The sequence below is a fragment of the Pleurodeles waltl genome, chromosome 2_1 (assembly GCF_031143425.1).
Source record: "Pleurodeles waltl isolate 20211129_DDA chromosome 2_1, aPleWal1.hap1.20221129, whole genome shotgun sequence".
Lineage (NCBI taxonomy): Eukaryota > Metazoa > Chordata > Amphibia > Caudata > Salamandridae > Pleurodeles > Pleurodeles waltl.
The window spans coordinates 185,068,672-185,082,741 of NC_090438.1; the positions used below are offsets into that span (position 1 = coordinate 185,068,672).

At 44.8% G+C, this 14,070-nt stretch overlaps 1 protein-coding gene across 3 annotated transcripts in view; it reads left to right on the forward strand.

Annotated features, from left to right (window-relative positions):
• Nucleotides 1-3,091: 3,091 nt before the first annotated feature.
• The window catches only part of KIAA1210 (KIAA1210 ortholog), a 487,569-nt gene continuing 476,590 nt past the window's right edge, over nt 3,092-14,070 (forward strand). The window contains exon 1 of one of the 3 annotated variants that reach the window (XM_069212338.1): nt 3,092-3,413. In XM_069212338.1, coding sequence (XP_069068439.1) covers nt 3,385-3,413 — 29 coding nt within the window. In that variant the 5' untranslated portion in view covers nt 3,092-3,384. The remainder of the gene's footprint in view (nt 3,414-14,070) is intronic. The other 2 variants (XM_069212340.1, XM_069212353.1) reach the window with 2 other exon arrangements.

A 14,070-nucleotide genomic window follows, 5' to 3' on the forward strand; every position in this document is an offset into this window, starting at 1 on the left:
CATGGAATCCCTTATTGACCAATGTGCACCACTGAAGTACAAACTATCCAGACCAAACCTTCTAGGCCCCGGTTCTCTAAAGAGCTTTATGACAAATGAAAGCTTATCAGAAAATACACGAAAGGATGGGGAAAAGCACCATCCTTCCTGAATATGACTAAGCTGCGCAACACGAGAAAACAATACAATGACCTCAGAGCCGAATTCTCCCAAATTGGAGCCCTCAGGAATTCTGCAAAGAATAGACCGAAGTGCCTGTTTGATGTTATTGCACAGTCTACTAACCCGCCATCACTTTGGCTCCTAAGCCATCCATGGCCTGTTGCAATAACTTTGTGGATTTCTTTAATGAAAAAGTTAGAGACATCCAAATTTCGCTTCCCATCAACTACTCCCTTGAAACGGTTGAATCTCTACCATGCAAAGCAATACAAGCATTGTCATCTTTCTCTCCAATCTCTGAGCAGGACCTACTACGAACTATCTCCAAAGTAAAACCCTCAATCCATCATTAGGACGCTATTCTGGGATGTATTAGCAAATCTCTTAACACACAGCTACTCCATATGAACCACCTTGGTCAATCCCTCTCTCAATCAGGATCTCTTCCCTGAACGACTAAAAATGGGCCAAATAACTCCATTCTTAAAAAAAACAACCTCTTGATCCAGAGAACCTGAACGAGTACTGCCAAGTATCCACACTCCCATTTTTAGGCAAAGTCATTGAAAGCTGCATAGCATCCCAGCTAGCCTCACACATCCAATCGTCCAAACAACCTCCTAGACACTCTTCAATTAGGTTTCTGCCAGGGTCACAGTATAGAAACTGTGATCCTCCAAATTGACGGTGTCTCCCTTAGAATCCTTGACTCCGGCAACTCCTGCCTCCTGGTCCTCCTGGATTTTTCTGCTGCATTTGACCCTGTCAACCATCATGACATCCTTTGTAGTCTTGAACTACACATGAGATGTGGAAGAACAGTCCGCAGCTGGTTTTCCTCTTACCTATCCAACCGTTCCCAAATTATGAAAATGGGCAACTCATTCTTGAGACCAGTCAGCATTTACCAAGGTGTCCCCCAAGGTTTGATCCTATCCCAGTGGCGGCTCCTCCGCAATGGCAGACGAGTGTCACCCCACTGGCAAAGAGCCAGCAGCTGAGAAATAAAACAATATTTCATTTTATCTTTCAGCTGATGGCTCTGCTGATCTGGTGTGGGAAGGGAGGGGAGGAGCTAGGCCATGGGAGGGGAAAGAAGGGAGGGAGAGTGGAGTGCACCTAAGTGCGCATGTTTGTTTGGCTGGTTGTCTTAGGCCGGTCAAACTGACCATGCACACTTACGTTTCTCACTTAGGTTGGAGAAACTGCACAGACTCCGACGCAGTGTCTGAGTGGCAGACCAAGCCGCTCAGACCAATCCTGGCACTGCTCTCCTGCTATGTATAGCATAAGAGCAGTGCCAGGATTGAGTAGAGAGCCTGTGCTGGTGTCCCATGGACTGCTGGGACACCATAAGAATAGGAGCACGAGGCGGTTGGCAGCATCGGGAAAGGTGAGTTCAGTTTTTCTTTCTTTAACCCCCTGTTCCGTCTCCCACACCCACCCCCCTTGGGATTTGTGGCAGCCACTCCTGTCCTCTCCCCAACCCTCTTCAACCTTTACCTAGAACCACTATGTGTGATTCTCAGAAACTATAGATTCTCTTCCACCTCTACGCTGACAATAGCGCAACCAACCACCAACCACCATTTAAAACTCAAACCAACTAAAATGGAATTTCTTTTGATCTCACCTCTTAAAGCAAAAACGCCTGTACATCAATGGATGGCAAACTTTCCCGCCTCTGTAGTGTGCCCCGCCATTGTCGCGAAAGCCAGAACACTCTGCATCACCCTGGGCAATGGTCTTAATCTTCACAGCCACATAGCAGCCATGGCCATCATCTCTCAACACCAACCATGCTTTGGGGCATCAGACAAATGATTCTGGAACAAGTCCTCAAAACAGTGGTGCACTCTCCCATTCTCTCTAGACTATGGAATTGCTCTTCTCTCAGGCATTCCCAAAGTTCACCTAGGCCCACTGAGAGCAACACTACATGCTGCAGCATGCTTCGTCTTAGGTCTCAAGAAATTTGACCACATTTCCCCTGCTCTGCTAACCCTCTCATGACTCCCCAGTAAAGTGCGGGCCCAATTCAAAATCACTTCCAACACCCACAGAGAGCTGCACTCCTCCTCACACTACTATCTAAACGAGAAACTGGAAATCTCTGGGGCAAATCGGCGTTCCAGAAATGCCCAATCCCGGTACACCCCCCTCCACCTTCAGGCAAGAACGATACATGAATCAGTCCTTCTCTTGTAGCACCACTCTTGGACTCTGCCTCCCTCACTCTGTCTAACCACCTGCCTAGCAACCTTCAAAAAGGACCTCAAGCTCCTCCTGTTTGACAGACATCTTGGGTAATTCACCCTCGACCAGACTTATTTACCTTCTCCAATGTGCCCTGATCTTCCTTAGTTTAACTGGTCATTTCCTCTGCCCTACTGTTGTAACTGTCTCTTGTGGTAACTCCTGTATACAACCACTGATGTAAACGTCCGATGTCAACTACTATTAATGTAACCTCCTTCAACCAAGTATTCTGTGTAAAGCACTCTGATGCCTTCGGGCCATGTCCACCATATATAAAATTGCAAAATAAATAAAAATGTTATAGTACATTAGTAGTACTATTGTACCTCAAAACATACTACAAAAAAAGCTCACTGACACTTTGCGAGAAGATATACCCTATAAAAAAAATGAGTACAAGCTAAAGTACCATTAAGTTACTAAAATATAGAAGCATTTGGCTTCTTAACTATGTGCTATTTGTTTGAAGCAAACTTAAATTATTTTATTCTCAAACGTGTGGTGTGAACCTTATGTAAGAGAGGTTTCACGTTGCAGCTCGGTTTGCATTTAATTTTCAGGTAGTATCATCAGCGTGCCTGCATCCCTCACTTGGCAATCACACAGGGCATTACCACGGCAACAACTTGAAGCTTCGAAGATAATAATTGCAAAGGCGCTGGATTGCCCTGTAGGGAGATGTTGCATCCAGCAAACACATGTAGCGGGCCATCGTGACGCTTGCGGCTCAGGAGGGCCGAGTGGGAGGCGAGGAGGCGTGCCCAGGGAGAGCAGCCACCACCGCCTCAGCTGAGGCCCGCGCCCGACAGCAGGATTGCTATCTGGCCTGTAATTGCTTCGGCACGCGGGATCAGCAGGGCGCGTGCGGGCGCTCGAAACACCGCGTTGTGTGAGGCTGCCAGCGCGTGCAGGGCGGCGATAAGGGCATCGCAGGGGCATGCCAGGCGCTCCGGGGCTGCAGTCATGTTCTACAGCTGCGTGAAGAGTCAAACGTGAGTACTTGTACATGGGAGCCTTTCTGGGACCTTCCTGCATGGATAGGCTCAGTTCAGTTTAGTTAGGTGCGTTTAAAGCGTTCTGCTAATGAGCAATAAAGTCCAGAGAGCGAGGCGCTACGGATATTCACAAACGTATGTCACGTATAATTGAATTGGTAAACTATTAAGTGACTTATGTTGACTTTTGGCTTTTAACTTACGTTTAAGGGTAAGTGGCGTTGTACAAATAATGTGTAAAGTGCATAAACTGATATCCTATGTCAGTAAAACTAGTTATGGGTCGTGAAGTTCTGTTAGAGGTTTTGCAAATATGCTATGTTTATTTCTAATGGTCTGATGTATTGGCAGCGTTGCCGTTAACTAGTGGTTCCGAGTTTCACGTGAAAATGTAGCGTTTATTGTGTAAGCAGGTAGACTTGTTTGCATATAGGTTTCGGTATTGCTCGTGTATTTTATTGTGAAACATCGGCGTCTCATATCACGTACAAAGAGTACGTTGAGTTGGTTTTCTTTTTTGCATTCTGGGTCTTGTAGTTTTCTTATGAAACTACATGCAGGGGATAACACTCGATCTGAAGAGCTATTTGCTGTCTGCTGCACGCGTTCATCTACCGAGTGTCACACTTCTCTTGACTCCTCTTCTAAGGAGTGCCGTTGCACATCACAAGAACGAGTGCCATTTTGCCATATTTGTGCAGCCCATAAACACGGCAATGACATCACAGATGTGCAGAGTCACTCGTTGTGAGCAGCAGTCCCTCAAACTCTGTTTACTTTACCCTTCTGCCAGGCAGTGCTGGAATGTGTAGACAAAGCACAGGCACACAGTGTGTTATTTAGTGGCTAACATGGTACAATCTGGATGTGTTTACCAGGTCCAGCATGGGCGCAAAGGGGCGGAGAGACGGTCTCTTCCGGATGTCGTGGCCTCTATTTAATCAAATGTAGTAATTTTTTCATAATACATCTTTACATTAAACGTCTACCTTGTAATACATAGGTGAACGGCGCAGCTCTAGGGAGTTAACTGTGTAACTATTTAAAATGGAGTAAACAGTGAAACTATGTAACGTGGGGTTGAATCACACTGATGTATCAAGTTATCTTGGAGCTCTGTGACATCACAAAGGACTTGGTCCGTAGCCCTCACTCTGTATTGTCTGATAACTCTATGATAAATTGTTAGAATGGATGTAACAGTAAATCTTGAAAAATTCCAAAACATTGTTTCCTAGAGTCTTAGGTTTCTTGGAGTTCTGTGACATCACAAAGGACTTGGTCCGGAGCCCTCACTCTGTATTGTCTGATAACTCTCTATAATAGGTTGTTAGAATGAGTGTAACAGTAAATCTTGAACATTTCCAAACCACTGTCTCCTAGAGTCTTGGGTTTCTGGTAGTAAAGCCTGTCTAGTGAAAACGAGCTGGTGTTCTATTAGAGTGTCTAGGCCATATGTATTATACCTGTGTGTCTACAGGTTAGCAGCTGTCTGGATGCCCTGGGAGCAGCTTACCCCTAAACAGAAGTTGTGTTACTTACGTTCGAGGCTAGACCCAAAGCATATTGTAATTGTAAATTGCGTGCAGCCGAAACAGATTGTAATGGTAAAAAGGCTGTAATTTTTCACATTTGAGTACTACTAGGTAGGGAAAGGAAGCTGGGTTATTTCTGAGATCCTTATTCCGAGACTAGGATCTGAAGAGGCTTGTCCTCAGGTGGTTCCACAGAAATTGTGTCAGAACAGTGAGCTTTATGCGGTGTTAAGTTCACGGAGAGAAAAAGGGATGATTGGAAGTGGCCATTACAAAACGCAAATATCGAAAGTTTGTATGTTCCCAAAAAGTCTTTCCTAGTGCAGAAACGCGCAAAAGTAGCGCCTGTAATGGCAGAGGTGTGTTTCCAGGGTGGGAGAGTAGTGGAATGCGTATTTCCTCAGGCAACATTTTTTGATTGTTCACCAGGTACCAATCTGGAAGGATATGGGGTGGTGAAATACAAACGTAAACTTGTGATTCTCTTTAATGTAGATGTGTACGACAGGGTTTTTTGTGCCTCCTCGAACATTCTGAAATATCACGATTAGGGGTGTCTGTCTGCAATACGTAGGTCTTTATGATGGAAAAACTGTGAGGTGGGCCTAGAGGCTTCATAATCAGTCAACATTTGTGATGTAGTCGAAACATTGCATTTGTATGTGTATAATATATACCTACAGACTTTCTGTCCACCTCTCAGTTCTCATATGAATGTGTTTTTTGCAGGGTAACAAGGGAAAGACCTGAGTTACGGTAGAGTGTGAAAATATAGGCTATCTAAATAAAGGCAACAATAATAAAAACAAAAATCTAGTCTGAGTAAACACCACACAAAAATGTCAACATGCACCTAATCCCACTGCACCAAACGTTTACCCCAATCGTACCATGAATGAAGTTAGTTTAGCAACTTAATCCAAATTTAAAAGTGGTGTGTGGAAATCCAGTTTTACTTGGCCCCCATGGGTCACTCCGGGCATTTAAAACCCACTCATGAATTCATTTACATGTGTCAGTTAACTTGCAGGTGCACGTGGCTCGAAGTGAGTACAGATTTACCTTTGTAATTCACAGAAGGTCAATTTGTACTTGTAAAGGGATTCACACATGCCTAATAGTACTGTACTATAACGTAATATTATGCATGAGTGAATCCTAAACAAAGAATGAGGAGTGAATGCTCCAGATTGGGCTGGCCTGGAAAGTTTTGGAAGGTGCATAAACCTTGTAATCCCAAGCTTCTCTCTGATCCGTTGTCACCCTAAATATGGTTATAGAATACATACATACATTTTCAGGGTATTGATGGACAGGGAACACAGCACATATGGGCGATGTGTACGGATAGGACTTTCTATACTGAAAAATATTTTCCCTGCGGAAAAACTGTGCAGTTGCACTTACCAAACGGCCAATTACCAAATGCTCGATATGTACATAGAAAACTCCTCATGCACTTAAAACATGTGCTTTCCACAATGCATGCTTCACGCAGACAGGCTGCAAAGCCTGCTTTAAATCGCACAAACATCCTGTTAGAATCAAATTTGCAGCGTATAAGAGGTCCGAGACTGGAAATATCTATAGACCGATCAGAGTTTTGATACCTGTAGTGCCTTACATGTATAATTTAATAAGAGAAATGCCCAGACGTAGATCCAGAGATCCTGTTCCATAAGAATCAAGCATTGCCTCATTGATGGTGCCCAACAAAGCCTAAACCGGCCTGCAATTGCTTGCCTTCTTTCTCGGGGACCAGTTTTGGCAGTTCGGTTTGGACTGGTGTTAGACCTGACAGCCTTGAGGTGGTCTTCCCCACAACATTTTGCCTACCTCCTCCGCTTCTCTGACCTCATTTTTGCTGATATTAGGACTCAGTGCACTTTACCACTGCTAAAGTGCTTGTGCTCCCTCCACTAAACATAGTAATTTTGGTTTATACCCAGTTGGCAAATGTAATTTTCTTATAAACCCCTAGTAAAGTGGCATGTCCCCACGGCCTGTATATTAAATCGTACCTGTTGGCCACAGCATTGACTGTTTTACCCACTTAATTAGCCTTCTAACCATGGCCCAGGCCTGCCATTGCAGAGCCTATGTGCGCAGTTTTAAACTACCATGTTGACCTGACAAAATAACCATTTTGCCAGGCCCCAAACTTCCCTTTTTTATACATATGTCACCCCTAAGGGAGGCCCCGGACAATCCAGGGGGCAGGGTGCAATGTATTTAAAAGTCAGGGCATGTACATGTCCTGGTTGTGAAAAACTCCCAAAGTCGTTTTTCACTACAGCAATGCCTATCTCTCCCATAGGATAACATTGGAATTACCTTATTACATCTTATAAGTGTACTTCACAAGCTGGAAGTGATATGTTTGTCAAGGTTGTTGTCTCTGGACTCACAATTTAAATTCACAATTTATGGTGAAGTTGGAATTTTAATTTAATGTCTGAAAATGCCACTTTTTAGAAAGTTGTCATTTTCTTACTTTAGCCATTTGGTGCCTTCTGCCTGTCTCTGAATACACATCTGGAGCGGGTGACAGGTGGGCTTTGTGTATTCCCTCTACACAGCCACACAGAAAGGGAGCGTAGGTGTCACTGATAGACCATCCTGGGCACGATGGGAGGGAGGGACTGAAACTTACACCTGAATGGGCTGTGTCCTGTCCCCACACAAAGGGCTGCATATGCCCCTGGGCTGGAAGGAATGGGCCTCTGTACACTTCAAAGTCCTTTCTTTGAAGTTTCCCCCACATCAGAGCCACAACTGGGTATAAGAACTGGATCTCAGACACCAGCACTTCAGTACACTTCTGGAACTTTGGATACTCTGCCAGTGTTTGAAATGGGGTCTTTAGTTGGCAGTGGTTTTCACCCTGTCCAAGTAGGGACCCTCACTCTGTCAGGGTAAGTGAGTCACACCCTTTAGATAACCCCTGCTCACTCCTGTGGTAGCTTAGCACAAGCAGTCAGGCATTTCCCAGAGACAATATGTAAAGTGTTTGTACCCAGACACACAGTAACACAGTGAAAACCCTACAACTAAAAACCACATCAGATTAGAAAAATAGCCAATATTTATCTGAGTAAAACAAGACCAAAATGACAAAAATCCAACATACACAAGCAAAGAGATGAATTTTAAAAGAAGAAATCCCAATAAAGTGCTTAGAAACATAATAGTTCTAACTGGTGCTATCATGGTGTAGTGATGGAGTCGTTCCCAACAGTCGGACACCACTCGTGAGGGAGGGCGGTACTAGTCACGGAGTCCCATGGACCCCAGTTAAAGTACCTTAGAAATGAGGCAAAGTCAAAGACATGGCACGGAGTTTGAGGGGAGTGGGGGGTGTTTGAGGTGTTGCTGGAGCCAGTGCGGTGTCTGTTCCATGCTGCTATGCAGGAGGTGAGGCATCCGTTCCTTATGGGGGTGAGACATCGGTTGCTTGCGGAGGTGAGGCAGCAAGGAGTCGGTTCCTGATGATTCAGCGGGGTCGATGAGTCCAGACACGATGAGGTGACTTCACAGGGTTGCGGTCACACCACAGGGCTGCAGGCGCAGTGGCGGAGTCGGGTGTTACAGACGTCGGTGCCTCGGCACTTGGGACTCACAATGTCGCAGGACTTCAGAGGTGCTGCAGCGGCGACCGTCATGGTCATTGCACTTCAGCGGGGACACTGCTTTGGGTGAAGGCAAGGGCACAGACCCAGGCAGCAGGGCTGGTTCTTGATCGATATGCCTGGTTCCTGTTGTTTTCAGGCCATCTTTTACTCCCAAGTGGAGTGGGCACCACCTAGCGAGTCAAGGTCCTCAGCAGGAGTACCAAGCGGCTGGTAGGTGAAGTCTTTGCTGCCCCTGAGACTTCTTAACAGGTGACAAGCTCAGTCCAAGCCCTTGGAGAAACTTAGAAAGCAGGATACACAGTAAAGTCCAGTCTTTGTCCTCTCTAAAGCAGAAGCAGCAACTGCAGGCCAACCCAGCAAAGCACACACAGCAAAGGGGCAGTATTCCTCCTCACAGCTCTTCTCCTTGGCAGGGTCTCCTCTTGATCCAGAAATGTTCTAAAGTTGTAGGGTCAGCAGTCCAGTACTTTATACTCATTTCTGCCTTTGAAGTAGGCAACTTTCATAGAAAAGTCTTTGTAGTGCACAAGACACTGCCTTTCCTGCTCGGGTCCCAGACACACTCTAGGGGCGTTGGTGAATGCATTGTGTAAGGGCAGGCACAGCGCTATTCAAGTGCAAGTGTCAGCTTCTTCCACCACTGTCGCTCAGGAATACCCATCAGGATATGCAGGGCACAGCTCAGCTCCCTTTTTGTGACTGTCTTGAATGAATTCACAACCACCCCAACTGTCATCCTGATCCAGAGTGTATTCCACAGCCAAGCAGAGCCACTGAATGGTAAAGCTAGAAAATGCCCTCTTTCTAAATGTGGCATTTTCAAACACGCAATTTAGAAACCACCTTCACTAAAATAAGTATTTTTAAATTGTGAGCTCAGAGACCCCAAACTCCAAATCTCTATCTGCTCCCAATGGAACATTCCCCCTAAAAGATACTTCAAGGCAATTCCCATGTTAGTCTACGGGAGAGAAAGGCCTTGCAATAGTGAAAACTGAATTTGGGAGTATTTCACTATCAGGACATGTAAAGCACACTAGTACATGTCCTACCTTTTAAATACACTGCACCTTGCCCATGGGGCTACATTGGGCCTGCCTTAGGGGTACCTTACATGTACTAGAAGGGAAGGTTTGGGTTTGGCAAGTGGGTGCACTTGCCAGGTCGACATGGCAGTTTAAAACTGCACACACAGACGCTGCAATGGCAGGTCTGAGACATGTTTACAGGGCTACTCATGTGGGTGGCACAATCAGTGTTGCAGGCCCACTAGTAGCATTTGATATACAGGCCCTGGGCACACATGGTGCACTATACTAGGGACTTACTAGTAAATCAAATATGCCAATCATGGATAACCAATCATAATTTACACCGGGGTGCTTGCACTTTGGCACTGAACAGCAGTAGTAAAGTTCCCAGAGTACTAAAACCAGCAAAAATGAAACCCACTGCACAGTCAAACATACAGGAGGCAAAAGCAAAAAGACAGGGGAAACCACGCCAAGGATGTCAGGTCTAACAGCCAGGGATAAGGACTGCTTTGCTGCTGAAGGACTGCTACTCTCCTGGACTGCACTACGCTGGATTCCTGCTTTGCTGACCTACTGCCCTCTGCCTGAGTGAGAAGGACCAGACCTGCATCACTTAAACCCAGAACCCAAAGGGACTCCAAGGGCTAGCTGGCTGGTCTCCTGATCTAAAGTCTCAGAAACAGAAAATACTTCAAACTACCCTGCTTCTGCACCTGGACTCTGCAATTTGTGTGTCTACCCGGGCATGTGGTGCGACCTGAGTCCTGGTCCCCTGGAAGTGAGTTTACGGTTCTTCCTCAGCAGAACTAATACATCCTCTGCTGAGAGATGCATCACCGAGCAGAACTGATTCATTTCCCCCTCTAAGCCGTACATTTTCGAGCTGAACAGAAGCATCACCGTTGTTGCATCAATTGGACCCATCGCAACAGACTCTCATCGCCGCCGCATCTTGGGTTTGACGCATTGCCTTTGGAACCACCACTGCACAGTGCTTTTCCCAACTCACGCTCCTCGCATCTCCCGTTGACGGCAGGCTTGATTACGAAGCCAAAACTTTGCTTTGCAGCTTCACCACTCATGGGAGCGGATGCATCTTCTAGACTGCATAATGCATCCTCGACACCGGCCTTCACATCACAAGCCCTGTCTATAGGATCCTCTATGTTGACGCAGCAGGGCCTTGCATCGTAGCCTCGCCGCATCTTGAAATGGGGAACCCACAAAACTTTACGCAACCAAGATATAAGGCACTTTGGTTCAGATGGCCTAAATGGGTCCCTGCTCCATCATGGTTGGCCTGAATTTTTGACTTTGTCCTGATTCAGCACTTTCAGATGTCCCTAATAGTGCTTCTTGGTGCTATTTGTATGTAAAACTCTAGAATTCAATACCCTCAGTTATACTTATTGTATTTCTGGCGTTTTGGTAAAGTTTTATTTATTAAATTAAGATCTATTTTTAGGTCGAGCGCACAAGCGCTTTGACCTGTTGAAAGTGGTGTGGGCTTTTAACCACGCCCATCACTTTCATTTGTTCCTGAACTTGGTTTTTTTTAAATCACTTGATGCCATTGGTAAATGCCTTGAGGTTGTTTTTGTCACGCCTCCCAGACTGCACCTGTTACGTTGATTATTGCACGTTTGCTGCTATACTTCAGCATGGGCAAACTATTTATTTTTTTGTCTCTTCCTTCATGATTCATGGTGACCATGGTGCTCACAGCATGAACAGTCACAACAGTGTGAACTCAATTGGTGATATTGGAGTGCTGGCCATGTTATTCACAGTTACCTAATCAGAGCCATTTCTTGTATTCACAAAATACTTTATGTAAGACAGAAATCCTCAAAGTGACAGCGACTCTCCTGGCACAGCGGGAGAGCTCATACTACAATATTCAGTGCCCTTGTGAATACTTGACCCATAATGCTTTGCAGGCATTCGTTTTCACAACATGTTTGCCCGTAACTCAGCCTGTGGTGTTCCTAGAACAATAGGACCACCACCAAAACATTCAGCATGGCACACACTTTGACTTTAGGTCATCTCTGGGTGTCCTCACACTAGGTTAGTGGGGACCCCAAAATAATAACCCCTCCCACCATTCAGTCCCTTTTGTAAGCTCTCTTATAGCTGGAACTTTGGTTTTACAGCTGGGATTAATTTGTGTTCTAAGAGGTTTAGTATTGTAGTAGTTTGGCAGTCCTGAAAATATGTAATGCACTATGCCCTTTAGGGGCTAAATATTTGATTGCATTGTATTATTTTCTTCCATACTGTTTTAATTTGCTTATTTCCTCTGGGTGCTAATTATATGGCAATGTGACCGTGTTCTTTTACAAATGCTATTTTCATTGTGGTGTCCTCTAGTGGTTGATCTGAGGATTACACTCTAATGCAAAATGTTTTGTCTGGTAAATGTTTTTATGGTTTATATGATAACTATATATGTTTTACTAATCTCTCCTTATTGCAATTATGACCATGATTCAGGCCAATAAAACATCCTTATTACATCACAACTGTATTTGGGTGACCCTTCTAGTTTATTTCTCTCGTTACTCCGTCCCTGTCTTGTGTCCTTTTTTTGGGAATTGTTAGCCAGACAGCAGCACCAATGGTGGGGTGGTGAAAGTGATATTCTATTGGAATTAGCATGGCAGATTTAATTTAGAATGCTAAATGGCAACATTTTCATTTTTGGTTGCAGATAGAGGAAGAAGGTAAATTTAAAGTGCTTTAGTATTATGCAGGGCCACTGGAATTATGTGTCGGGAAAAGACCAAATTATGAGGCAAGGTTGACCAATTTATGTGGCAAGAAAAGTCCAGTTATGAATCTACAACACCAACAGCTTTAGGTCAAGCAAATGCGAGACCCATTGCATTGCAAATGCTTGTTATAACTTGGTGTGGAATCTTTTTGTGTGGTGTTTTCACTGTTTTACTGTTCAAAGTGTCTTATACTTCACACGTTACCTCCAAGTTAAGCCTGAATGCTCTTTTCCAAGCTGCCAGGGTGCTGAGCACAGGTTAATTTGGGGGTTGCCTGTGGCTTACTCTAACCAGGGTTTACAATCCAGTCAACCAACAACCCAATTTCTAACAATTGGAGATTGTGGTGCGGGCACGAGACTGATTTGCATATGACTGGTCCGTGTAATGCCACAGATGAGCTAAAAGAATGGGCTGGCATGTGGCCAGATTATTTACCAGTGATTTAGATTAATTTAAGCATTCCATCAATTACTTTTTATGTTAAGTAACTCATCCCAGAGGAATTGCTGGTTACACTTCGGAGGTATGTTGCTGTTGGAGACTTTATTGTTTAAAAAAAACATAAATTGTTCCGGAGGGACGTATGGTTTTTATCAATATTGTGTAACCACCTTACTGGGACAACTTTAATTTTGTAGTCCTCAGGATCACCGTTTTATAAATGTACATCATTCTCGATAGCTGGATTACTGTGCAAAAGCACGCTATTTGTGATAGCAAGATGAAAACCAGTAACTCTTCTATTCTCCAGAGTTTGCTGAAAAGTTATCTTGGACGTCCTGACTTGAGGGGATTAAGTGCGTTTTAAATGTGTTTGAAGAGGACCACTGCCAACTTTTTAAGATGTTTTAACAAGTTTGTTTTAGGAAAGCTTAGTGTTGTGCTGTTCTAATGCAAAAAAAAAAAAACTGAATCTCTAACTGTTCTGCAGTGTTTCACATCCGATCCCATCCTATTGATGGAATACTTTTGGACTTGTAAAGAAAAATGTGGTTGGATATAAATTAGATGGAAATGGGTGTGCTCTCTTGTTCGCTTGCGCTGAATTGAAATTGATTTTGGAAGTGTTTTAATGACTTTATAGTAATGAAAACAATGCCGATGGACAGTTTAACTGTTTAAAGAATTGCTTGGGGGCCTCCTCATAAACATTTGGGGGACATTTTTCCTCTTGTGGCGTGTCCTGGCAGAGGTTACCTGGGTCAGATTAGCTGAGAGAGGGCATAGTAGGGACAGTGCCTCCTGGTAGCGTAAGTGGGAAGTGCGCTCTCCCATTGGAAGGATGCTGTGACTTCCTTCTCCGAGGGACCGGTTCTCGCCCGTCCCATTTACTGGGGTTGGCCAGGTTATCTTTGCTCCTCCCCTTTCTTAAGCAGATGGATAGACTGGTGGCTCTTACTGGGATCACCCAAAATTATACCAAAAGGTTGATCTTGTATGGTGCAAGACCATTCTCTGCCAGCTGTAAAATCTGGCTGAGGTTTTAAACACTGGCAGAAAGCAGTGGTAGACTTCACTTACACAGGCCATACCCGTGCAAGGGCAGTCCACTAGGCAGCCCACACAGCACCAGTGGGTAATGAGTGCAGAGATCTGGCTGTCACGCTCCCAGCCGGTATAGCACCCTTGGCAGAAGCAGTCATGTTCTCTCTAGCGGTACAGTACAATCAGTT